This window comes from Vulpes lagopus, chromosome 2 (genome assembly GCF_018345385.1).
Source record: "Vulpes lagopus strain Blue_001 chromosome 2, ASM1834538v1, whole genome shotgun sequence".
Taxonomy (NCBI): Eukaryota; Metazoa; Chordata; class Mammalia; order Carnivora; family Canidae; genus Vulpes; species Vulpes lagopus.
In genome coordinates, this window is record NC_054825.1 from 98,371,814 (window position 1) to 98,399,176 (window position 27,363).

Below are 27,363 nucleotides of genomic sequence, written 5' to 3' on the forward strand. Positions count from 1 at the left end.
AATGATAAGAATATCTGCCTCTGTGGTTACTGTGAAGCTTCATTGTGTTCATTCACCAAAAGTGCCTAGCTCATTGCCAGCACAGAAAAAGCACCAAAATATCCACCAATGACGAAATTGATTTTCTTATAGTAAAATCCCATTATAAATTCTGCAGTGCCCTGTCATTGCATGACTCAACCACAAAGCAAATTATAAATCTTACCCATTTTTGCTTAATGAATTTGGTATATGTGACACCTGGTGCACAGGTTCCACATCTCCTTTGCTACTTTTGAACCCCTAGCACCTAGCACAAGCCCAGCCTCTTGGAGACCTGCATATAGAATTGCATCAACTCCTCCTTTCATTTTGAAAGCCTAGGATATAAAACCGGTCAGTGTTGCAACATCTCCCTGATTTGACTCAGAAGACTTTGGAAATTGGTCTGCTTGTTCCAAGACTGTGGTTCTCAACCTGAACTATACTACTACAATCACCTGGGAAGCTTTTAAAATATACATATATATGTGTGTGTGTGTGTGTGTGTGTGTGTGTGTATGATGGACCCCACCCCCAGAAATTGTAACCAATTGGATTGGGATGGGGCCAGGGCATCAAAAGTTTTTAAAAGATCCCCAGATGTTTGTAATGTACAGCTGTGGCTGGGAAATACTGTGTACATAAAATAAAACATAATAATAAGAAAATAAAGGAAGGTCATAAAGAAATTGAATTAGGCTGGGGCTCCTTGGTGGCTCAGTCGGCTAAGTGTCTACTCTTGATTTCAGCTCAGGTCATGATCTCAGGGTTGTGAGATCGAGCCCCACATCTAGCTCTGAGATAGGTGTGGAGTCTGCTTAAGATTCTTTCTCTCCCTCTCTGCCTCCTCTCACCCTCCCCACTGCTCATGCATGCACGTGCTCACTCGCTCTCTTAAAAAAAAAAAAAAAAGAATTAGGGAATTGGGAGTCTACATGTTCATTGGTATTAAAACAGGCTCCTATTTAGCAGTTGCTGATGGCAAAATACTGTGAGGCCCACAGTAGCTTCCCTTTCCAGAGCCAGTGGCACTATAACATAGGGAGAGAGTGGCACTATAACAAAGACTGAGGCATATTTGCTAAGTCTTCTGGTGGTTTGGCTGTAAGTTGATGGTACTGAATGTTTATCTACTGCTTACTTCATGCCAGAGGCCATAGACCTTTATGCACATTATCACTTTATATGCCTCATCTGGGCTTCTCTGACCCCAAACCCCAGGCATTTAGCCACATTACCTCTTGCCAGAGTGGAGCCCTGCTTTCCAGGCCATGGTTTGGATTGTGGTAGCATAGTCCAGAAAGGTTTTGTTTTATTTTTTGTTTTCTACTCCCTGGAGTTTAAATCTGTTTCTCCCAATTTAAAAAAAGGTAAGAATGAAGTAGCCCTCAAGGTCAACAAAAAGGGACCTTGGTGGTGGAGCTCATTCTGCAAAAGTTGGAAAACTGAGAAGACCTTTGTTTTCCTTCATTGGTTCTCTCTTCTTTGCTCTTCAGTGTCCTCTGAACAAGGAAGTCAGACACGTAACCCTGAGTCAGAGTGAATGAGCACCCTGATGATATGTGAGGGATCAATGCAATGATATGATGTGCACACAATGAGCACATATTCGTGCCTGTCCCTTTCGTAGATTCCATTTATATATCCCTGGTACATGTACAATCTCCTTTAATCCTCTTAACAGCTCTGGGAGGCAGATAGAATGTGTATCTTATGCACATCTTGTAGATGAATCAGGAGTACAGTATGAAAAGTCCTTTGCTCAAGGACATAGAACTAGGCATCAAATCTAGCCTATTTTGAATACCTGGTTTTGGCACATTTCTATTGGTATTCTTATTATTTTATTTCATTATTATTTTCAAGTGTATCTGCATGTTTAACTCTTGCAGCGGAGTCATCTATACTATCATGTCCCTATTTCCTTTCCCTTAAGTCTGGAGTCTACAGTGAGAGCTCAAATGTTTTTGCTGTTGTATTTGGTTAAGTAAGAAGTATTGATGTGACTTTTTATGTTAAAGCCTCTTATGAATTTTTTATTATATACCCTATACCAGTTGATTTCAAACGTCTGGCTATCTGGTAAATCTATGGTTGGGGCTTGAAATCATTTTAAAGTTTCTATTAGTTCAGGTCCAGGTTTTTCAACATAATATAATATTATTGTGACCAACTAAGCAAGATTTAAATCTCAAAAATTAAAGAGGGGGAAAAGAAAATGGTTTTATGGTGGACCAAAAAAACTCTGCTGACTAGATTTTGTTTTCAGGATATATGTCCAAAATACATAAAAGCAGCATGATGAATACCCATGAACCCTACCCCTACTCTATCAAAGCCTTTTCTTGTGTCGTACTTACTTTAGGAATTCTTTAAAGCATAAAGACATTACAAATAATGTTGAAGCCCTTTCTATATCCCTCCCAACTGCATTTCCACTCTGTGGAGTGTGGCACAGTGATGTGCTGATAAACCAGTTCCCCAGCATTAGGACAAGAGAGGGGGAATCTAGGATTTATATTGTTTACTAATTTCTGTGGTGTAAATATTTCATCACAGCAGATTTCAAGCTACTAGCAAGACATCACTGAACATGGAATTAGGAAGAGGTAGCAGAATTGGCCTAGGAAAACCAGTATAATCCAGTTCAGTATACCACTAGAACTGTAACTATTATCCAAGACTTAGTGTTTCACTCCCAAGTAAGATTTTGTTGCCATGACTGTATATGTAAGCATTTATTTAAAATACGTAACATGCTTTCATGTATTTCAAATGTGGCATAAATTGTGCCAACCTTTCACACATTTTTTATCTATCGACATTGTTTTTTAGATTTATACCTCTCTTTTATTTTAACCATGATGTCGTATTCCATTGGCGAATATGTTACCTTGCATTTTATCAATTAAGAAGGAGCGTCTTTTCTTGGTTATTGGCTACTGAGATTTTTTGTATATGAATTTCTGCCTTCTATTCACTGCCCATTTTTCCATCAAGATGTTTCTTTTTCTTATTGCTGTATATGCATTTTTTTAAAGATTTTATTTATTTATTCATGACAGAGAGAGAGAGAGGCAGAGATACAGGCAGAGGTAGAAGCAGGCTCCACGCAAGGAGCCCAATGTGGGACTCGATCCTGGGGCTCCAGGATCATGCCCTGAGTGGAACGCAGATGCTCAACCACTGAGCCACCCAGGAGCCCCTATATAGGCGTTCTTGATGAATTTTGGCTAGTGATCTTTGTGGATTATTTGAGTTGCAAATCATCCCCTGTGAGACTTGTTTTTTAACTTTAATTACAGTTTCTTTGAAAAGTCATGTAATTCATAAGTTCGATTACAAATAAATATACATTTTATAATATGTAGATTTTGTGTTGTGCTTAAAAAATTATCTTGTACTCTGCTCATAAATACGCTCTATTATTTTTCTAAAAGTCTTAAAACTTTGTCTTGTCTTTTATCTTACTACACTTGATGGAGGTATGGAATATGGTGGGAAATCCAAATTCTTATTTTCCTACGTGTAGCCAATAGCCCAATCACCACTGATTGAAAAGTATATCCTGGGATCCCTGGGTGGTGCAGCAGTTTGGCGCCTGCCTTTGGCCCAGGGCGCGATCCTGGAGACCCGGGATCGAATCCCACGTCGGGCTCCCGGTGCATGGAGCCTGCTTCTCCCTCTGCCTGTGTCTCTGCCTCTCTCTCTCTCTCTCTGTGACTATCATAAATAAATAAAAATTAAAAAGAAAAAAGGAAAGGTATATCCTTTCTGTGCTCATTTGAACCTCCACATTCCTCCCATGTGAAGTTTACATGTATTTATGGGTCTGTTTTTGAGCCGTGCATTCTGTTTCATTACTCCATTTGTCCATTTCTGCCCCCATACCACATGGTCTTCATTATTTTATTAAGCCCACATTACTCTTCAACATTGGCTTAGCTTTTCTTGACTCTGCACTGTCGAGTGATTTTTTTTGTTTTATTTTATTTTTAAGATTTTATTTATTCATGAGACAGAGAGAAAAAGAGAGAGAGAGAGAGAGAGAGAGAGGCAGAGAGAGAAGCAAGCCCCATGCAGGGAGCCCGACATGGGACTCAATCCCAAGTCTCCAGGATCACACCCTGGGCCGAAGGCAGGCGCCAAACCGCTGAGCCATCCAGGCTGCCCGAGTGATTTTTTAAAATTAGTTTGTCAAGTTCTATGAAGAACTCTGTTGGGATTTTTTATTAGAACTACATTTAAATATAAATTAATATTGGCAGAATTGACATCTTTATAATATTGAGTCATCCCATCCATAAACATATTGTTCTTCAATCAGGCCTCTTTTAAATGTGCTATAATGGGGTTTTATAATTTCTCCATCACAGTCATGTAGACAACTTCTAAAAATTTATTCCTTTTGATGTTATTTTGACTAGAATATTTGTTCTATTTTCAAACTATTATTATTATTTAGGAATGCTATTGATTTAGTGTATCCAACTAACTTTCTAAGCTTTTCCAACTAACTTTTCTAAGTTCTAAATCCTTTTGGATTTTCTGCATAGACACTAGTCTGAATATGAGGAAATATTTTTGTTTTCCTTTATAGTGCCTCTACCCATTATGTTTTTTTGTATCTTATTTGGCCAGGTCTTCTCATACAGTGTTGATTTGATGTTGGTATCCTTATTGTCTTCCTGACATTATTAGGAATACTTTAACTCTCTTACCATTAACCATGATGTTTGTTCCGGGGTTTACCTAAACGCTTTTTCCTATTTTGCTAGGATATCATGAGTGAATATTAAATTTTGGGGGGAAAGCCTGGGTGGCTCAGTGGTTGAGTATCTGCCTTCAGCTCAGGTTGTGATCCTGGGGTCCTGCCTAGGATTGAGTCCCACATTGGGTTCTCTCAGCAGGGAGCCTGCTTCTCCTTCTGCCTATGTCTCTGCCTCTCTCTCTGCCTCTCATGAATAAATAAATAAAATCTTTAAAAAATTCTTTAAATTTTGCTTAATCTACCTTCAAAATGCTTAATCTGCCTTCAAAAATATTAGCATATGACTTTTTCTATTCATAATATAGTAAATTAATAGGTATTATTTTTGAAACATACATTCATTACTGAAATAAACTCTGGCCATGATGTTTTATATGTTTATGACCTGATAAGTTTGATTCGTTCATATTTTTTTACAAAATTTTCCATGCATGTTCATAAATGACCATAACCCATAACTTCTTTCCTTGTACTATCTTTAATTTTGGTATTTGACTAGATTTAAATTTTTTTTTCACAGAATATTCCAACATAAAACATTTGGGAATGCAGCTGATACTTCATTTTTGTTTTCCTTTTTGTAGCCAAATCTCTCTTCTCTCATAATCTCCCCAATAGCCTAGAAATTTAAGTCTCTGGTTTGATGTCTGGAAGAAATCCCTAAATGGTCAAAAAACTAGGTCAGTCAGAAGAAGCAACTTTCCCCCTTTGAACAGGCTTCTAAAATCCCAAAACATTTTTCTTTCTTTTTTTTTTTTTTTTTTTTGTTTTTACTTCCGATTAAAGAAAATGCTGGCTATTGTACACTCATCCTTCTCTTGGAATAGAGAAGAGTTACCTATATTGTAATTTGAATCTTTAAGAACGAAGAGTGAGGCTGGAATGCCTGGGTGGCTCAGTGGTTGAGTGTCTGCCTTTGGCCCATGTCGTGGTCCTGGGATCGAACCCTGCATCAGGCTCCCTGGGGGGAGCTTGCTTCTCCCTCTTCCTGTTTCTGTCACTCTCTCTGTGTCTCTCATGAATAAACAAAATCTTAAAAACAAAACAAAACAAAAACAAAAACAAAAAAAACCAAAAACAAATGAAGAGTGAGGAAAGAGAAACCATTCCTTTCTATTGAATTTCTATTTAAAAATTATTAGCAGGGACGCCTGGGTGGCTCAGTGGTTGAGCGTCTGCCTTTGGCTCAGGGCATGATCCTGGAGTCTCCGGATCAAGTCCCACGTCGGGCTCCCTGTGCAGAGTCTGCTTCTCCCTCTGCCTGTGTCTCTGCCTCTCTCTTTGTCTCTCTCATGAATAAATAAAATCTTTAAAATAAAATAAAATAATTAGCAAATTAAAATCATCTTAAGTTCCTTTCTTCAGAATATGAGAGTAAAATCTTCCCTTTCCCTTTAACTCTTTCTCTTTATTCTGCATATGTCAAGTCACTGCTTATAAAACACTCAGCTAAATCTAGTCCAAGTCTTAAAAAAAAAAAAAAGTTATTTGGGCAGTCCTTTTTTTTCTTTTTCTTCCCTGAAATGTAATTTAGAAAGTGAATCATGGGATACATACAACATTAAGGCAGTGGAAGGTGGGGAAAGTTATCTTCTCTTTTAGTACATTTTCCCACCCCCAAAATCTCTTTAACTTCTGAACAATGGTAGAAATATTTTTCTATTGGGCTATTTTTCATGGGCTTTTTTCAAGTGGACTTTCAAGGCCAGGGTTAATGTAACAGTGAAATTATAGGAACATTTGGTGCTGTTGACCTTGCTCCACTCTGTTCCCACTTGAACATGTGCCCGTGTGGCTGCAATAAGTTAAAATGGCAGCTGACCTAGTTATGTAGGTGGGGAAAGGAAGTGGTGCTCAGAGTCTACTGTAGACCGGAAGGGGAGAGGCCCCATTCCTGACTCTTATTCCATGTAAGGCAATAGAATCTTCAAGGTCAAAATAGAGTTCCTGCCTTCAGGTTCACATCGCTGGTCAGAGAACATTTTACATGTAATATGTTCTGCAAAAGAGAACAGTGTTTCCTCTAATTGCACACCCAAACAAGGGACTTGCACTCAAGTTAGAAAGATTACCTTCTTTTTTATTGTCCTAACTCAAAATGGGAGAAATATTTGGAACTCGGGAAAAAGAGAAATAGCCAAAATCTGAAGGTAGGATGACTCTAATTTTAGTTCTGAGTACAAAACACATTCTGTGAATCACTCCTTCCTGCCAATGTGCATGTAGGGTTGTTCATTAGATACACTGATGCAATGGGAAACCTGGTCCCCACCTTTGGGCTGTAAGTCTAGAAGGATGGTCCTGGTCTTTATGGTGCATCTTCAGTGTTTGATATATACCACATTCCGGCTGCATCTGTGCTCCCCTAGTATAGGGCATGTTATTTTATAGTCAATCTTCTTCCTGTATCTCCTATATTCCTTTTGTTCACCAAACTCCGGCCACAATGGCTTCCTTTCCACAACCTCACACAGCACAGCAAGCTCATTCTGGACTACAACTGATTTCATAAATGACTTTCTCTTTCAGCCCTCAAATCTTGCCTCCTTCAAGAGCTCTCCATGACTGCTCCAGGGCTCTTCCACCCCCATCCAGCCTTAGTTGCTCTCCCTACATTGCTCTTTTTGCTTTGTATCATGTAGTAAAGTGCCATATTGTGTTGTTTTGTTTCATTTTCCCAGGTAAAACCAAAACTTTATCATTTTTACATAAACGTTTCTTATTAAGTGATCATGTATTATGGTACGTGAGTTTCTATTGTAATTTCATTTAGGTTTTTCTGTTTTTAGCAAAATGGTGCTTTCAGATTTTATTATGTAAGAATGCTTAACATGAAATCTACCCACTTAACAAAATTTTGAGTGCACCATACATTTGCGTTAACTTAGGTACTATTTTGTACAGCAGATCTCTAGAATTTGCTCATCTTGTTTATCTGGAATTTTTTGCCCCTTGATTAGCAACTCCTCCATTTCCCCCATCAAACCCCTGGTAACTACCATTCTACTGTCTGATTCACTGAATTTGACTACTTTAGATTCCTCAAGTAAGTGGAATCATACTGTGTGTCTTTTTGTGACTTGTTTGTTTCACTTAGCATGATGTCTTCAAGGTTTACCCATGTGGTCACATATTACAGAATTTCCTCCTTTTTAGGGCTAAATAATATTTCACTGTATGTGTATACCACATTTTCTTTATCCATTCCTGGGTTGAGTTGTTTCCACATCTTGGCTATTGTGATTAGTGTTGCAATGACTGTGAGTGTGTTAATATCTCTTCAAGATCCTGATTTCAGTTCTTTTGGATAATACCCAGAAATTGGATTATTGCTGGCTCGTATGGTAGTTCTATTTTTAATTTTTTGAAGAACTGCTTTGCATAGTGGCTGCACCATTTGTATTCCCACCAACAGTGTACCAAGATTCCAATTTTTCACATCCTTGTCCATACTTTTGTTTGATACTATGTTTTTTATTTAATTATTAGCATTTGCCACCCGATCAGAGCATAAGCACCATAAGACAGGGCTTTCACCTATGTTCTTTATCCCATACCTCCATACCTATAACAATGACTGGCATGTTACCCTTCCCTTACCATGGAAGGGAGAGCAAACAAGATGGTGGGCTAAATGCATTAGGACAATGGCCCTCTGACAAAAGCACAGAAGAAATCCCATTACTTCTTCCTCACTGTTCCCATTCTTAGTGTTTATCCTATTTTATAGAATGATTGTGAAGGAAAGCTAGCCAGGTGACTCAAGCTAGGGTTCCCAAGTAGACAAGGTCTCCCACCGAAAACAACATAAGGCAGAGTCCAGCCCTTGGCTTTCTGGAGTTGGGTCAGGAAATAAATCTTTCAATACGTGTTTTTATAATAGGGTATGTGAATGGGATTCAGTGGCCCTGATACCAACCCCTGCTGTGGCCATTAATTATTAGCTGTGGAAACTAAGGTAAGCTACTTCCCTTGTATGAGCCATGATTTCCTCACCTTAAAATTTGGGGTTGGACTGGAAGGTGTCTGAGCTCCCTCCCACCCTGTGGTTTGAACAATGAATGCCAGTCATTCATTTACAGGTGAGCTATACCTGGAACCTGGGTGGGTCCCCTGAGATACTTCCTCCTACCAGCCAGTCCACTCTGGAAATGAAGTTAAAGCATAACATATAGAACACAGGAAGTTAAATATTGTCAGGGAGTATTTCTGTTAAGCCATGTTGGATTCTGCTCAAAATTCTTCTCTGATCAGAAAGAGGATTTATATTGAAAGACCTGGACACAAAACCTAGACCTTGAGCACTCCATCCTCCAATAATGGAAATCACTGGCTCAGAAATGTTGCTTCTTTGGCTATTACTTTTCTTCATCCATTTCTCTTCATCCAGTGTTTAAGTTCCAATGATTAGATTTCAACTATCGCTAATTTATTCATACCCATTTATTTGCAAGAGATATTGATACAAATATCAGAACTGTATTTTACAAAGTAAAAATAATCTTGCAATGGGAATGTTCTCATAGGAATATTAGGAATGAATGTTTGGAATTGAGACTATCCTGAAATCATGCATTGATAAAAGATCCTCTCAATGTGCAAGATAGACCAATGGATTTTCAAGCAGCAGGGTATAGTGCACTGGTATGGTTTCAGGTTCCAGTAGATCTCTAAGAAACTATCATATACTCAGTTTCAATGTAATATCAAAGAAGAATTTCCATACTCTTCTGAATAGGCTTTTCGAAGACTCTTCTCTTTTCCAGTGACATATCTATGTGAGGCTAGATTGATTTCTGAGTATTTCAATCAAAATAACAGGGGCGCCTGGGTGGCTCAGTCAGTTAAGCATCTGACCTCAGCTCAGGTCATGATCTCAGGGTCCTGGGACTGAATCCTGCAAGGGGCTCCCTGCTCCTCAGGGAGCCTGCTTCTCAGCCCCTCCCCCTGCTCATTCTCTCTCTCTCTCTCTCTCTCAAATAAATAAATAAAATCTTTTAAAAATAATAACAAATTGTGACAGACTGAATGCAGAAGCAGATATGAGAATCCATCTGTGTTCCAGTAAGGTCAACATTAAAGTTTTGCAAAAATGTAAAACAACACTACTACTCACTAAATTTTATTTTATAAAATCTATTTTTCACAAAATTATTTATATTTACATGTATTGGGTTTATTAAATGACTTGATCAGTTTTTAAAATATTTAATGTTAATTTCTAATAAATATCAATAGATATAATCCAGATAAAGAATTTTTAGAGTGTATACAGGTCATGATAGCACAAAGTTTGAGAAAGGCTGCTTTGAGTGAAGAGGGCCCCATAGAAAGCTCCACTTCTCACATAGTTTACAGTTGCATTGTCATGCCTCACTTTCAAACAGGAAAGGACAATTGAAGATCTCAGATATTTGGTGAGAGCCTCTAACATAAATGTCAGAAGCCAAAAAAGGATCAGAGTAAAGAGAGCTCAGCAGAAAGCAAAAAGCAGGAAAGAAAAGCCCACAATAACTAATAGTAGTATCATCATCCTTGGAAAGAAGAAATTTTGCACTCATAAGAACAGAAACAACCATTTAAAGAACATATTAAAAAAAACTTTGAAATTAAAAATCAGGCAGTAGAAAGGAAAACATTCAATAGAGGGTACAGAAAATAAAATTGAAGTCTCCCAGAAAACAAACAATAAACAAGAAGTTAGAAAATAGGAGAGGAAAAATAAGAAAGATTAGAGTATCACACCAGGAGATCTAAAATGTGAATAATAGGAGCTTCAAAGAGAGAAGAGAGAATGGCCAGGGGGTGGGGAAAAGGAGGAGGAAATATCAAAGACCTAATTTAGTCATAGGGGTTCCTTAGCTTTTTTGTCCCAGGATCTCTATATGCTTCAAAATTACTAAGAACCCAGAAAACTTTTTGTTTATTGTGTATGATGTTTTGTTTACCATGATAGAAATGGAAACAAAAATTGTTAAAATTTCAAAATATATATTATATTTTAACATATATCGGAATTGGTTTACATTTTTACAAATTTCTTTATTGTCTGACTTACTAGAAAACTGCTGGATTCTTAAGTGTTCTTCTACTTTCCCTCTGTTCCATCATCACAAACCAGGTCACCTCTGGACAAGTCCACTGTACTCTCATGAAAGAATGAAAGTAAAAATGCCAATGTTGCCTCAGAATTTTTACAAAAACAGTGACCTCACAGACCTCCTGAAGGGGTCTCAGGAATCCAGCAGAAGTGATGCTCAAGAACATTTCCCAAATAGTCAAGTTGGTTCTGTGCATGAAAAGACTCACCCCAAAATCAGCCATCACAGAATTTCAGAATTATGTTAACAAAGAGAAAGCTCTTAAGAGCTTCCAGAATAAAAAATCAGGTCACATGAAACATGGATCATGGATCAGAATGTTATTGGACCTCACAGCACCATTGGAATTCATAAGGCAACAGATAATTTCCCGAATACTCAGAGAATATTATTTCCAACCAAGAATTCTATATCCAATGACATGATCAACCAAGGGTGAAAGGAGAACATTCTAAAATAGGAAGAGTCTCAGAAAGTTTATTGCCTATTACCTTTACTCAGACAGCCCTTGGATTTTGTGTTCTTCCAAAGAAGGATGCATTAAAATGGTAGCTAAGAAACAGCGCATCTAACACTGGAGCCAGGTGATGCACATCATCAGGATGGTGTTGGGGAGAATCTGGCAGGTGTGGAGAGCAGGTTAACCTGTTCAGATGAGAGCAGAAGGACCAAGGGCCCTAGCAGCGAGATCGCTAAGAAAGAATACAACCAATAGGTGATCTGATGTTTAAACACAGGGAGGCAAGAGTTATGCTTCCGGAAAAAAGTTTGAGGATAAATTAGTGATGTGTACTTTGAAAACTAAGCGAGAGAGAGAGAGACAATTTTAACTCCAGGGAAAACATGGTTGTACAAGAAAGGAAATGTAATTATGGTACACTCCCAGGCTCAGCTGAGAATAATATTTATACAGTCTTCAAAATGTAAGCTCTGACTTTTAATCTAATCAAATTTCGTAACAGAAATCATTGAGATCAGACAAGGGGAAGTTTGGGCAATTAAGAAGTAAATAATATCTCAGATTGAAAAACACTGAAAATGCAGTATCAGCATGTTTAGAACCATGGAAGCATACGGCAGAAATAGCAAGAAGTTGGGAATGCTTCTGGAGAGTAGCAGTAGAGAACAGGAAACAGAAAAGAAGAGACTGCTTATTTTTATTGTAATTCCTGTAGAACTATTTAACTTGTTTTTTATTTTTTTAAAGTAGGCTCCATGCCCAATGTGGGGCCCACACTCACAACCCTAAGATCAAGAGTCACATCCTCTACCAACTGAGCCAGCCTAAGCGCCCCTATTTAACTTTTTATTAAATCTGTAATATACCTCTAATTAAACACAAAATAATAAAATATATATATATTAATACAATCTATATATAGTGCAATTGGAACTGAATTACTGAATGATCCCCTTTGACCCAGGAATTCTATTTATCGGATTTTAACTAAGTTGGTTGGGCACATTAATTATACTATATCCACACAATGAAATAGTATGCATTTACTTAAAATAATACTACTGCCATTAAAAAATTAGATTGTCATCTGAGGAAATAGAGTACTTTCCTTTCCTTTAAGCACTATCTGTTTATAATTTTAATTTTTTTTAACTGAGCTCTGTGTCCCACATGAGGCTCGAACTCATGACTCCGAGATCAAGAGTCTCATGCTCTTACCAACTGAGCCAGACAGGCTCCCCTCTCTGTTTATAATTTTAAATTTGTTAGTGTGAACTTCCGTGGAATGTTGGAGTCTTCCAATGGATTCTGAGCTCCAAGCACTAAGGGATCATACCTCATTTGGCTCAGTGATGTGTTTGTACTTATGCCTTGCCTGCATTTGGTACCTAGACAGCTGTTTGATGAATGAGTAAGTAAGTGTGTGTGAACATGAGTACAGACAATGCCAACTGTCTGGAAGACCTAAATGTCAGGCAGGGCTTATATCTAGGTGGGAGAGTTATAGGTTGGACCTGTGTTTAAATCCCTGGGGCAGGGGCAGCCTGGGTGGCTCAGCAGTTTGGCACCGCCTTCAGCCCAGGGCGTGATCCTGGAGACCTGGGATTGAGTCCCACATCAGGCTTCCCGCATGGAACCTGCTTCTCCCTCTGCCTGTGTCGCTGCCTCTCTCTCTCTCTCTCTCTCTCTCTCTCTCTGTCTGTGTGTGTGTGTGTGTGTGTGTGTGTCATGAATAAATAAATAAAATCTTTTTAAAAAATAAAAATAAATAAATCCCTGGAGCACCAAGACCTCCAGCAAGTCCCTAATCTAAGCCTTGGATATAATGACAATAGGTCCTCAGTTATTCAACTAAATATGATTCCTTGTAACTGTTGCCACCTCTGGGCCTGCTTGCTCTCCCACCTCCAGAGTGTGTACTTTGGCTTTGACCACTATTAAACATTTGCTTTAAAAAAAAAAAAAAAAAAAAAAGATTCCTTGTAAACATCATATAAATGTATAGACCTCTTTGTTATCTAAAATGTTCTCAATCATCATATTAATCTAATACTTTCTGACTATTTTTTTTTTATTAGTGAACTTCTACAAGATTTGGAAAACTGTGAAAATGATCCTGTGGCCATTGCAGAATGTTTTGTATCCAAGGTACGCAGACTTCATTCCTCTGGGCCGACCAAGACAGACACAGATTGCAAATTGTTTTCATTTTAATGTTAAAATGACTAGTTGGTTCCATACTGGATGAAGTTAGCCACAAATTTCTCTCTTTGTTTTTCCTTTTCTTTTTTTTTTTTTCCACTAGCAAGGAAAAAAACTAATGTTACGTGTCCCTACTAAGTTAGGAAATGCTAACTTAGCAGTTGACCTAGAACTTGTATAGTTACTGGATGATGTTTAGGCATCTTTCCTAAGAAAAAAAATTAAGGTTAGTGGGGACCCAGAATAGAATAATGTTTGAAAATTTAAATACAGAGATGATGGGGTTGCTCAGTGGTTGAGCGTCTGCCTTTGGCTCAGGTTGTTATCCCAGGATCCTGGGATTGAGTACCTCATTGGGCTCCCTGCATGGAGCCTGCTTCTCCCTCTGCCTAAGTCTCTGCCTCTGTGTGTGTGTGTGTGTGTCTCATGAATAAATAAATGAAATCCTAAAAAAAAAGAAAAGAAAACTTAAACACAGAATATTTCAAGGCCAGTTATAAAGATCTGTTAGAATCTAGTATTTTATAAAAATATGTGTGGCATTAGCCTAGGCTGTATAATTATCATGGGGGGCTGCTAAAGAGAAGCAGAATTAATCTCTTATCTTAAAAATGCATTCTCGTTTCCCTACATTTTTCTTAAGCTGCATCCATGGTTTTGAAAAATAGAAGAAAAGGATCTGACCTTTCAAGCTTATTAAATGGTCAGCTCAGACTCTGCACCAGGACCCTGAAACATATGAGACAATCCTTTACATTGTTTGCCTACAGGACTCTATATAGTTTCTCTTAAACATGGCACAGCTTTTGTTTGGAAAAGGTCAAGTGGAAATTACTTTGCAGCAAAACGTCCTGTGATTTCTGCAGTTGGGGTTTCAAGTGTAAGGGGTTTAAGCAAGGTTCATGACGGTGCCCGGGGAGCAACCAGGAATTAGCACCTCATTTAGAGTTCCAGGGTGCCCTGTGACCTCCGAGACCTGACCTGGCTCAGGACTTGTTTCACAGGGTCATTTCTTATGGCCACAGATCCATCCTGTGGTTTTGATTCCAAACATAACACTCTGGGTTTCGTTGGAGCACGATCCCTTAAAGGCAGTTGATGGGCTTGCAGATCAAACACCCCTGACTGTGGGCAGGTGTGTGGATGTCGGCGTGTTAACATGTAAAATGTACACACTTGCTTACGCACGCAATTCTTGTCATACGTTGCCTGTGTCCTAATGAATTCTCGTAAAGGGTTAGGAATTTGAGAAAGGAGGAAAGTGGAAGAAGGAAGAACGGGTAAAAAGATGTGCCGAGCATATCAAAGGAGGTCTGTAAGAATAGCCACAGCCTGTAAACAACATCGGAGCGATCGGAAACGCTCGGGCTCTTACTGGTAACTGTAATCACAAGTTGATTAAAGACGGTCCAGCATACGCTTAGCTCCGGCTTAATTATTCACATAAAAGTTTGTTTATGTGCCACGTTGCCAACTCCCAGATCTTATTTTTCATTGTAATATTGCCAAGTTTAATTAGAAGACTGACTTCAGCACTCCACACTTTCACATGGAAGCAGGGAACTGTGAGAGTGTCTGGTTCTGGCACAAGCTGCTTTTCACTCAGCACCCTGAAATTTAGAAGATGTTACGTTTTCTGCAACACAACCAGCTGCTCCACTCTGGGAAGGAATGGAAAATTGCTTTAATTGAGGGGCCATTAATGAAAGAGGTAAAGCTGGTGGTTGACTTTTGCTTTTATCTGAATCACTGGGGCTGACACAGAGGTTCATCTTTGACCTTGCTTTGTGGTATGTGGACGTTACAGAAATCCTTCCTGACAAAAGGAGAATACAGGACCTCTTACCTGCTGCTTATAAAAGAACAAGGGGTTGCGGGGGCCATTCCCTTGAGGGAACAGAAATAAAAGTTCCCTGGTGGCCAGGCCAAGCTGTCTCCCAGCTGATTCAGCTCCCATTTGTCTGCTCGGAGGGCTCTAGGAACACCTGGCACAGGTTTCTTTGCTTTCCTGCCTTCACCTCCATCCTCATTTCTGTCTCTTATCTGGACTACCAGCTGGGCCGACCCTAGGCAGCATTTAGGAGGGAGAGAAAAGTTTATCTTCAGAGACCCAACCTCCCCTGAACCTCCTCCTCAACCCTCCCATTGGTGGCCTTCTCCCTTTGGTCCCTAGGCACACACGCGTGCACACACACACACTACGCACTTACTGCAATTATTCTCGTAAAAGTGCTGACATTGAATACTCATATCATTGGAATGAATTCAACTCCATTATACCTCACCCATATGCTACTTACATATTAAGCCTTTCTCACGTGTCCAGGGAAAACTGAGGAATCAAAGTGTGTGTATGCATATATATGTGTGTGTGTGAATGAGAGAGAGAAAGGGACCTCATGGCAGAAGAAACCCTAAAATCCTATGGATTTCTTTACTCTGGTTATTCAACCAATAAATAGCTGAGTGCCCCATGTGCCCAATTGGCAAGCCCTAACCATCTCTTTTGGGGGGGGGGGGTTCTTTCATAATTAAATGTCTCACTGTTACATCTCTAATTATAATTTAACAGACTTGAATCAGAAGGAAATATCTATTTTTGTATAATTTCTTTATCATTGTCTTCTTTTTCCCTAATTAACTTCTACAAAGGTTTTAGGGTAGCATATATATCGAGTAAAAGGCATTTAAGGATTAACGAACTAGGAGCTATTGATTTTTTTTTGCATAAAACCATTATTTGGATTGTCCACAGAGCTTATAAATCTAAGGTCAAACAGATGTATTTGATTCTATATTGAGAACAGACAGCCGATTTAAATCAAAATCTAATTTAATGTTGGAATAGGGCCATAATGTCACAAAATGTACAGCAACTCAATTGTGCAGAAGTCTTGAGGCTTTATATAGGTATATGTAGGTCAAGTATATGATGTAATTTATACAAATTTTCATTGAAGCCCCTTTTTTTAAAAAAAGATTTCATTTCTTTATTTAGAGAGTGAGTATGAGATAGTGCAAGCGGGGGTCAGGGCAGAAGGAGAAGGAGAGAATCCTGAGCAGGCTCCATGACCAGAGAGAAGCCAACATGGGGCTTGATGCTGGGATCCTGAGATCATGACCTGAGCCGAAATCAAGAGTTGGACACTCAACCAACTGAGCCACCCAGGAACCCCCGAAACCATTGTTTTTAAGTTTGGCATTTCAGATTATCCTAAAGGTCCCTAAACTTAAGGAAAGTCAACCTGACATTATTCAATCCCATGGAAAATGCAGCAGGAAGCAGGCAGGAAAGAAGCAAGAAACTCAGAGTGTATGAGCAAATCCAGAGAAAGGCTCCATCTGACATTATATTTTTTTAAGATTTTATTTATTTATTCATGAGAGACATAGAGAGAAAGAGAGGCAGAGACACAAGTAGAGGGAGAAGCAGGCTCCATGCAAGGAAGTCCAACGTGGGACTTGATCCCGGATCTCCAGATCACGCCCTGGGCTGAAGGCAGCACTAAACCACTGAGCCATCCGGCTGCCCTCCATCTGACATTAATTCACTAGATGACCTTGGGCAAATCACTTTGCCCATCTTGTCCATGGAGCCAGGGCTAGACACTCCAGTGCTTTCAGAGCTACACAGGTGAATATATCACATGAGTGGCCCAGGTGGGAGCTAGAGCAACCTAAGTACCTGTGTTGTGAGGACATAAGTATCACATGAAACTGGGCACCATGCCCTCTGGATCTATACTTTTTCAAGAGAAACCAGAAATCAAGATATTTTGATCTTCCAGCTTTTGGAAACTGGCAACTAATTTAAGTTTTTTAAAAAGTACTAGGTTTGAAAATTTGGCAGCATATGAAGTTGGTGAGGCCATGGGGAAACAGGCACTGCTCTAATTGTGGAAGAATAGGATGGCACAGACCCTGTGGAGGAGAATTTGAGTATATCTAGCAAAATTACATTTGAATCCATCCTGTAATCCAGCAGTCCTTCTTCCAGAAATCTGTTCCAAAGATACAGTGACAAAAATGCAAACGGGTGCTGTCCTTACAGTAACAATTGTTACAATGTATAAACATATACAATATATAGAAAACTTTCGTCTATGTACATACACATATATGTATATAAGTAAATGTATGTGTATAAATATATAATACATAGAAATATGTAGTATATAGAAACAAATGTCTATGAACAGGAAGCTCTTTGAATACATCATGGTAGGGATGCCTGGGTGGCTTAGCGGTTGAGCATCTACCTTCAGCTCAGGGCCGTGATCCCAGAGTCCCGGGATCAAGTCCCACATCAGGCTCTTTGCAGAGAGCCTGCTTCTCCCTCTGCCTGTATCCTGCGTGTCTCTCTCTCTCTCTCTCTCTCTCTTTCTCAAATAAATAAGTAAAATCTTAAAAAAAAAGAATACATCATAGTATATCCACATAATGGAGTACTATGAAGCAGGAGAAATCACAAAGAGTATTTCTATATACTCCTGAGAGGGTTTGGGGGAGAGTGGATAAAAGTGCATATAGCACTGTGGCTCTCAAATTGTGCTCCCTAGACCAGCAGCACCAGCATCCTTTGGGAACTTGTTAGAACACAAATTCTTAGGCTCACCCCAGACTTACTGAATCAGAAACTCTGGGAATGCAATCCAGTCATCTCTGTTTACCAAGCTCTCCAGGTTGTTGTGACATATATGGGTTTGAGAATACGGGCAAAATAACTCGTTTTTATTTATCTAGAAATGCGGAAGGACATGCTATATTTAAATTTGTATTATTTCAAGGATAAACTGAATATAACACTGTATGTTTACTACACTGGAATTAATAATTTTTAAAAAGACTCAACTGAAAAATTAAAAATTAATCATTGATAGGGAATGGAGGGATAGACCAGAAAGGAAAGGAAGAGAAGCTAGACTTCTTTGAATATGCATTTTCTTATAGAGTTACCCCTGAAGCCATGTAAATATTTTTTTTCATAATTATAAAACTAAAGTTTAAAAGACAGTCTCCAACAGTTGAAAGCAAAATGAAATGATGAGCCTACTGATACAAGCCACTTTGTGGCATAATCACACAAAAGAAATCCTAATTGATTTTAAAATGGACTATGGAGAAAATACAGCAAATACATTTTTAAGTGTTGTCAGTAATGATATCAAATCTGGTGGTGTTGGTATTGTTATGCTGAAATTGAGTATTGTGGGATAAAGCAAATGAGTATTTATGTTAGTGTCATTGAACTGGAATTGGTAGGAGACAGAAAACACAGGGTAAGCATGAGGCTAATTAAAAAACACTATAATCCTGAATCTGAATTGCAAGTTTGAACCAGGATTGTATTTTATGTTTTAAAAACACCATATTCCTCGGGATACCTGGGTGGCTCAGTGGTTGAGCACCTGCCCCTGGCTCAGGGCGTGATCCCACAGTCTTGGGATAGAGACCCACATCAGGCTCCCTGCCTGGAGCCTGCTTCTCCCTCTGCCTACGTCTCTGCCTTTCTCTCTCATGTATTTCATGAATAAATAAATGAAATATTTTTAAAAATAAATTAAAAAATAAAAAATAAGAACACCATATTCCTATCTCTGTCCACTGAAAGGGCCTAGGAATAATGACTAACCCAGTAGCAGGACCATCTCTGATACCCAGACTGCGATCTCTAAGTACTACTTGCACCCAAAAGGAATCAGGGCCCTGTGAAGAATGAGTGTGAGGCAGGAAATGTACAAGATGATCTGGAACATCTTGTCATTCCAGAAAACAAGGAAGCTCTCAGAGTCTGTAGGTCAGGTCATGAATACAAAAGAAGAGGCTCCTACTGGCCAAGGATGGGATCATTTCAGCATCAGTAAAGATAATTGATTAAAAACAACTGAATCTCATCAAGTATGTTTATATTCATGAATTCACAGTGATTAAAAAACCCACAGTGGTGGCCTTTGCAGCATGCTAGAGAACCAATGCATTATCTTGAAAATTAAGAAAAGAATTGAGCATTCATCCTGTCTTTGCCAAACTACAAACTGCAGGGTAACAGCTAATATAAGGAAGTTCCTTTTTTGGAAAGATTCTGGCTTTAAAAAGGAGGGAGGAATAGTGGAGTCAGAACTATCACCATCTGGCAGCTCCTAATGAATTAATACATCAGGCAATAATTACCAGTGGTGGTTAACATCACAAAAAGAGAGACAAGCAGACATTTTGTGCCTCCTGATGGAACCACAATGCAATTATGATATATTCCTGCCAAACTATGGGACCTAAGTCTGTTCAAACCTCCCCTAAACCTCACAACTTCAGGGGGAAGGGGAACATATTAAAAGAAATCATAGAAAAAAATAAAAATAAAATAAATCATAGGGATATAACCAGCAAAACAGACCATAAGAAACTCTGTAGGACAAACTATCTGGTTTCTTCAACTGAATTGCAAGGGGAGAAAGGATAAAGGGAGGAATTATAGATGATAAGGGTCTTAAGAGATATCAACCAATTGGTTTTTGTAGTTATTTGGAGTCCAAATAGGTAAACTATTTAAAAAAAGAAAATTAAGAAGATAGGAAATTTAAATAGTAACCATTAAACATCCATGATATTCCATAATATTTAAATGTGATATTTAAATTTATCATTTAAATGTGATAATTGCATTGTGGTGATGCCTCTTTTTTAAAGCCCTTATGTTGGAGTTATATACTAAAATATTTTACAAGTGCAATGATCTGATGTCTAGAATTTGCTTTAGAGGGATGAGAAAACAGGAAGTAGGTAGATGCAGATCATGAGTTACTATTGAGGTCAGGTGATAGACACTTGGTAATTCATCATACCATTCTCTCTCTTTCTCTCTCTCTATGTGAGTATATATATAAATATTTATATAAATATAAATTTATATATATTCATATTTATAAATATTTATATATGTAAATGTTTATATAAATATAAATATATAAATATAAGTTTATATATAAATATATATATACACATACATATATATAATATGCTTATGCTGGAGTTTTTCTGTAATAAAAAATTTTAAACTAATCTTAGTCAAGTGAACAGAAGGGTTCTAAGACATTCCTTTTAAATAAATGAAATTAATTAAAATTAATTTTTTAAAAATAAGGTCATTAAAGTTACAAAGAAAGGTCACTATCTTGGAGTCACATGTGAATCTAGCATGAAATAGGTTTAAAAAGTAAAAAGTAAAAAGCAGAATATGAAATACCACCAAATTGACATAATGTCTCTTTTCCATAATGTAATTCCATTTTAGAGTTGATAAAAACAATGAATCCTGCTCTCAAATAATTTTCAGTTTAGTAGAAAAGAGGGGGATTTGGTGGTTCAATGAAGCAATACATACCAGATAAACACAATATAGCTCCTACCTTAAAGAAACTCACAGCCTAGCGTGGGAGACATAGATGCAGAGAAAATGTCACTGTCATTTGGTAAATGCTACTAGAGATTTGGCTGTTATGGAAGCCAAGAGGAGGAGCAGTTGGCTCCACCCAAGCTCCAGAAGCCTAAATTCAACGTCAAAGATGCATTGTGGCTATCCAACCCAAGAAGTGGGAAAGGCAGCAGGCAGAGATAATTGTGTACACAAGGGCTTGAAAAAATACAGCGGTTTTCTTGTGCCCTGCACATACTTCCACCATGTTCTTACCATCATAATTAATTTATCTACTTCTATTTCTTTCACATTGCAAATCCACTGGAGAACAACAAATAACTAGGGCAGAAACCTTATTTTCCTCCTCTTTCCTTTTGTCTTCAGATTCACCTAACACAGCAGGCGCTCAGTAAGTGTTTATTGAACTCAGATAAGTTCAAGTCTATATGGATTCTAGTATGAAACAAGGTAGATAAAAAGGCGTGGGTAATTGCCATAGGAGCTCACACAGGTTCACGTGATGAGAGAGCCTAATTTATGGGTATGAATGATATTTCTTTTTATTGTTTCTAAATGAATATTGATGCCTGTGCTTTTTTTGCCCCTAACGGTCCCTTTTGTTTCCTTGCAGAGCGAAGAGTTCCACATTTACACGCAGTACTGCACTAACTATCCAAGGTACATGTTGTCACTATGCAGCAGTATATATATATATACATATATATCTGTGCTTTCGTCCTGTTTCAGGTCAATATGCTGGTGGTAGGTGTTATGTGCTTGGCACTGCACTGAATACCATGGAGAAACCGCACACCATGCTGAGAATGGATTACAGAGTACCCAGTTTTGGGACTCCCAGCAGAGCCAGTGGGAGGGAGATTGTGAAAGAGACCAAAAAGATTGTGAGGTGTCCTTTAGGGGGAAACTAAGTGAACCAGTTGTGTTCAGCTATAATTCTTGTCCTTTCTACCTTGTGTATGTGTGCCATGTTTTGAGGGCTTTGGGATGTTCAGAGGGTGTCATATGGACAATATAATGACCTCCGAAAGAGGGCGGGCCTAGAGTCACTGTCATAATTTCTTTCTTTCAGCAAAAGACTTTTACTGAGCATTTCTTGAAAGAGGGCGGGCCTAGAGTCACTGTCATAATTTCTTTCTTTCAGCAAAAGACTTTTACTGAGCATTTCTTGAGTCCTGTTCATTGTGTTAAATGCTATACATGCAAAATGTTATTGAATTTAACTTGCACAATAATCCAGAGATGTCAGGGGATTGCAGAAAAGCAAAGCATCCATCGCAGTGCCAGACATGTGATGGTAGGTTCTCAACAGTTGCTTCCTCAACATCACCCCTGCCCCAAACCAAAGTATGCATGAGGTAACTGAGATTCCAATAGGTTTGTTGGGGCCACATAGCTAATGGATGGCTCAGCTAGGATTTCAATCAAAGTTTCTCCAACCTCAGACCTCAAACTACTACATCCTTGTAAAGTTTCTGAAGATTTGTGATTCTCCCCACCCCATGCCTTCTTACTGTCTGTTTTTCCACATGATCGGCAGAACTTGAGTTATTATCTTAGGGGACCGGCCAGGAAGATAAGAGCTATATGCTCTGTGGTCTGTTTTGGTAGAAATATGTCCCTAAGTGTGAAATGGGTGGCAGGATCCGCTTGGAAGAGAAACCAGCCGGCTGTTCCCCCAGGCTGCCTCGGCAAAGAAGGACAAATGGGATCCCTACTTAAAAGCGGCCACAGAAAGCCAATTTGGATTCAAATGCATGAAGCCAAAGGCGAGACTTATGTACAAATACTTTCCATTGGAGGATTTTAGACTCCCTCTCTAAACATTGATTAGGATATTGTGCTGTAATAATTTATTTGGGTAGCAGCCAACCGTGCTTTTACTAGGTTTCCCTAAAAACCAAACAAAAACCACCAAAGCCTACATGCCAGTCAGTACATTTATCACCATATCCTTATCAGTAGACACACCCATAGTTTACACAGTTTCACTTAAGCAATGGTCTCTCCTATAGCATTTGTTTCCACCTCTATGCTGAAGGTTAGCAGAAAATTGGAGGATGCACCAACTATATCCTGTGAACCGGAAGCTAAAATCCAGCATGGCATGACACCCTAATCCAGAGAAATCAGAGTCAGCCCTCAACTCCTCCACTAAACTTCTAAGGGAAGGGGAAAAAAAAAACATTTGAACTCTGAAGAATCAACAAATTTCTGGACCCAATTATCAGGATGGGAGACACTAGAGGGGCTTGTTTGGGGGATTATGTCTGTATTAAGTTTCATTATACACATGTCCTTTGAAGGAAATGACTTCTAAATTTGCAATTTGGGAAGTTTATATTAAGATTTTTCTGACTTAGCAGTAAGAAGGAAAGTACAAAATAAAGGCAGCTTTTTCTACAGGAGGCTGCTTCAGGCTCAAAGGAAAGGCAAAATCATTTTGCAAGAGCACCGTGAAGTATGGTCCCAAGCTCACTGTGTGTTAGCAGAAAACAGGAACTAATATCCCTTGTTGCCTTCTAGCAAGCTTTATGTTTTTTTGAAGCGTCAAACTCAACTAAATGTAATCATGGAATAGGGTGTTAAGGAAGATCAAATCAATAAATACAAATTAATGTAACATGAACTCAGTCATGTGTTCTAGAAGCTAAAGGTACATGACAGAAAGGAGTAGTGAGTCCCAGTGAGGGGACTTAAGAACTTCTTCCCTGGAAGAAGTGTTTGTTTTTTTTCCTATTTGGGGTTTTATTTTAATTTTTTTTTATTTTATATCTTCAACTTTGAAGAAGGAAAGAGACATGTTAGCAGAGAGATGCTCAGAAGGCAGGCTCAGTGAGGCAGGCATGTCCAGTGCTTGCCCAGCTGTGTAGTTTTCATATTCATAGGAAAATATTTCCTCTTGTCCCCTTGTCTCCAATCAATTTGCTTTCTGAAGCCCGGGTCTCCTTTCCCCTGTGTTAACAAGCCAAGACCGCCAGGTGTTTCAGCCCATCTGACAACATTTCCTCTCCCTTGGGATCTAGGCTAGAGATATTAAATGTCGCCGGCACACCTTGACAGATGTCCACCTTCTTCATACCAGTCACACCCCAGCAGTTTCTCTCTGTGAAGAGACACAGGCACTCCCTCCTTTCCTCAAGGAGGGGCCCAGGCCCTGTCAGGTCATTGTCCTCAGATGTCTCCTTGGTCACTGAATCTGGAGTTCAGTGTGCTCTGAATTTGTTGCAGGTGTCCTGTCCTTAGGCACGAGCTCAAGGCTTCAGATGGCCAAAGGGCAATTGGGTAGCTGATTCTGACCCTGGAAACAACTTTAAAAAGACCTTCAGCTATATGATAGGGAGTAGTCTTGAAATCTCCACTTATGGGGGAAATAAACCCGTTTGAACAGATAATTGTCAAAGCAGTTGGGCACAAAAGCGATTCTAATAGGTTAATTAGGAGACCTCCATTCACTTCCTTCCAAGGAGGCTTATTTTGTTGTTTGGCTCTAATTTTCCAAATTAATCATGAAAACATATTACTGACTTGGGGGGAGAGAGGTTGAAATTACTTCCACCTGCTTTCTTCTAAGTTATGAGACCATAAGATTTTAATTTACTTGTGTGGGGACTCCACAAGCCCACTTGCTTTCATGTATAAGATATGAACATTGTTTCAACTATTCCCATGGGATGTTAGGGGGATTATACTTATTACCTTTAGGGGAGCTGGGATGCAGAAGGAATCCTGACCCACTTTCCCAGTACACGGAGGCACACTCCCTAACAAGTGAGGTTCTCTAGCTGTTTCAGAAACTGTCTTTGGAGAGATCTGTTCAAAGATTCTCAAAGAGAAGTTAATCTGTGGGCTACAGTCTCTGAAGATCTGCACGGAGTGTCATGCAGTTTGTGCATTACACAAAGGCAATCAGCAGAGGGGGTGACAAACATCCAGCATGGGGTTGGCTCTACTGAAGAAGGAGAGTTGAAATTAAAACTTTTTTTCGTCCAGAGTTGTCCCATCCTTGCAGTCTGACCTGTGGAAATGGAATACAGATGTGCAGTTGGAACACTGTGCAGATGCCCATATGGGATGGGGGCTGACATCCAACTCAGATCCCTTTGCCAGGCGTGTGTCCGGACAGGGGACTGCATCCCCTAGGGAAAAAAAAAAAAAGGAGCGTGCTGCTTAGAAGCCATGTGTCCCTGTGCTACCAGCTTTTTATAGTGCCTTTTTCCAATACATCCACCCAAAGAGACACCTTTTTCTAATTTGCCCAGAAGCACGTCAGTCTAGCTATAGCTCTGTTGCTACCCTACCTATTCTAGGGCATTTCCACTTACACTGGCATTTAAAACTTGAGTACCCATCCTGCTATTACAATTTAGATAAAAGCATGTATCCTTCTTGTAGATCAGTGGCTGTGCTGACAGAGTGCATGCGGAACAAGATGCTGGCCAAATTCTTCAGGGAACGTCAGGAAACTTTGAAACACTCACTGCCTTTGGGGTCCTATCTCTTGAAACCAGTTCAGCGGATTCTCAAGTATCATCTCCTTTTGCATGTAAGTTTCTGCCTGCATTTGAATACTTTCCAGGGGATGGCAATTTTGTGTGTATATATAAAGTTTAGGGGGAAAAAATATCAGAAAAGGCTGTGGACATATGGAAACGTTTTCCACACTCCTACTTTACAACGGACTAATCTGCTTTGAGGAATTAGAGATATTTATATTCTGGGCCTGCAGCCCCATTGACACCAGCCAAGTGAAAAGATTCATTTTAGTTCTGATTCTGATAGGGCTTAGGAGTACCTCACTCTGGGCAGTGAACAGTTTCAGGCAGAGAGCTATCATCTTAATGAAAAACAGATTTTGTGTGTGTGTCTTACTTCCACGAGCCTAGATTCAGTAGGCAGTGTGGCAGGAGAGCTATCTGTCATAGATTGGCTTTTGCATGAGCGAAGAGAAGGGGCCGGGAAAGGAGAAGACTGATGAGTAGTGTGATGAATGATCTTCAAGCTGGGCTTAGCATCGCTTCAGGGTACTTATTGCATTTCCCATTATTTGCACACAATGCAAGGAGGCTTTAGAAACAACAGTAGACAGAGCTCTCATATTCTCCTGTCTTCCCTCTATAGGAAATAGATAAAATCAGGGGAAAGTTTTGTTGCGAGTAATTTCCACTGAGTAAGTAGGATTGGACCGCTCTTACAACACGAGGAAGACCTAGTGCAATGGTTGGGAGCCAGACTCTGGGTCAGCCCTGCCTGAGTTCAAATCCTATAAATCACCCATGTTCACTGTAGTTCACAGGCAGTCCATAAAAATGAGCTGTTGTTTTTGTTTTATTATCTTTATACTACATTAAAAATCTTTTCTTAAAAAGGTTCTAATTCAGAGCTCTTATCTGTATCAACATGCCTACAATTTATATTATCTCTTTTTAAATGATTCCTGGTTTCCAACTTGGTTAACCATTCCCTTTTTGCTCAGTTCACACACATCCACAGTTTTCCTTCCAAGGATGCTGATGGTCCGACTTTGCTAGAAATTTCTCAGCTTTGTCCCTTTGCCTGAGTGGCTCATGTTTGGAGAATCTTGTGTCCTGTTAAGTCACATAATATCCCTGTTAAGTCAGGGATATTATTTTAATTGTTAAATTAATACTAATGACCTCTTAGATTAGTGGGATGAATTTGCTAGGCCAGTGTCCAGAAATTCTTAAATAATACCTGTCCCAGGATCAATCTCTGCTGGACTGTGCTAATATGGCATTCAATACTAGTGTGTCTCTATAATCTCTAAATAGAGCCTTCTAGATAGGTGCCCATCAATCAGAAGCAAAGTCTAAGATGACAGTTACTTAAGCACATGAGACACAAGTCAAGATCCTTATAAAAAGGTAATTAATAGGGAAAAATAGCCCTCACCCTCTAAATTAGGAGCTGGTGTCTTAGTTTAGGCCACTATAACAAAGTACCATAGCCTGGGTGACTTCAACAACAAACATTTATTTCTCACAGTTCTGAAGGCTGGAAGGCCAAGATCAAGGGTACCAGCCTGGAGAGGTTCTGGTGATGTGGCTGTTCTGGGTTGCATTCTCGTTTCCTTATGTGGTGCAAAGAGGCAAGAGGCTCCCTGAGAGCACTAATCCTGGGATGACTGGGTGGCTCAGCGGTTGAGCATCTGCCTTTGGCTCAGAGCATGATCCCAGGGTCCTGGGATCGAGTCCCACATCCGGCTGCCTGCATGGACCCTGCTTCTCCCTCTGCCTATGTCTCTGCCTTTCTGTGTATTTCTCATGAATAAATAAATAAAATCTTTTTAAAAGGAAAAAAAGAGCACTAATCCCCTCTGTGAGGGCTCCACCCTCATGACCTAATCCCCTCCCAA

General features: G+C 39.2%; 1 protein-coding gene across 3 annotated transcripts in view; it reads left to right on the plus strand.

Moving 5' to 3' along the window:
* The window catches only part of PLEKHG1 (pleckstrin homology and RhoGEF domain containing G1), a 232,597-nt gene that overhangs the window by 172,964 nt on the left and 32,270 nt on the right, over window positions 1–27,363 (plus strand). For all 3 annotated transcript variants that reach the window (XM_041744846.1, XM_041744847.1, XM_041744848.1), the window contains 3 exons: window positions 13,432–13,501; window positions 21,601–21,647; window positions 25,383–25,533. In XM_041744846.1, coding sequence (XP_041600780.1) covers window positions 13,432–13,501; window positions 21,601–21,647; window positions 25,383–25,533 — 268 coding nt within the window. The remainder of the gene's footprint in view (window positions 1–13,431; window positions 13,502–21,600; window positions 21,648–25,382; window positions 25,534–27,363) is intronic.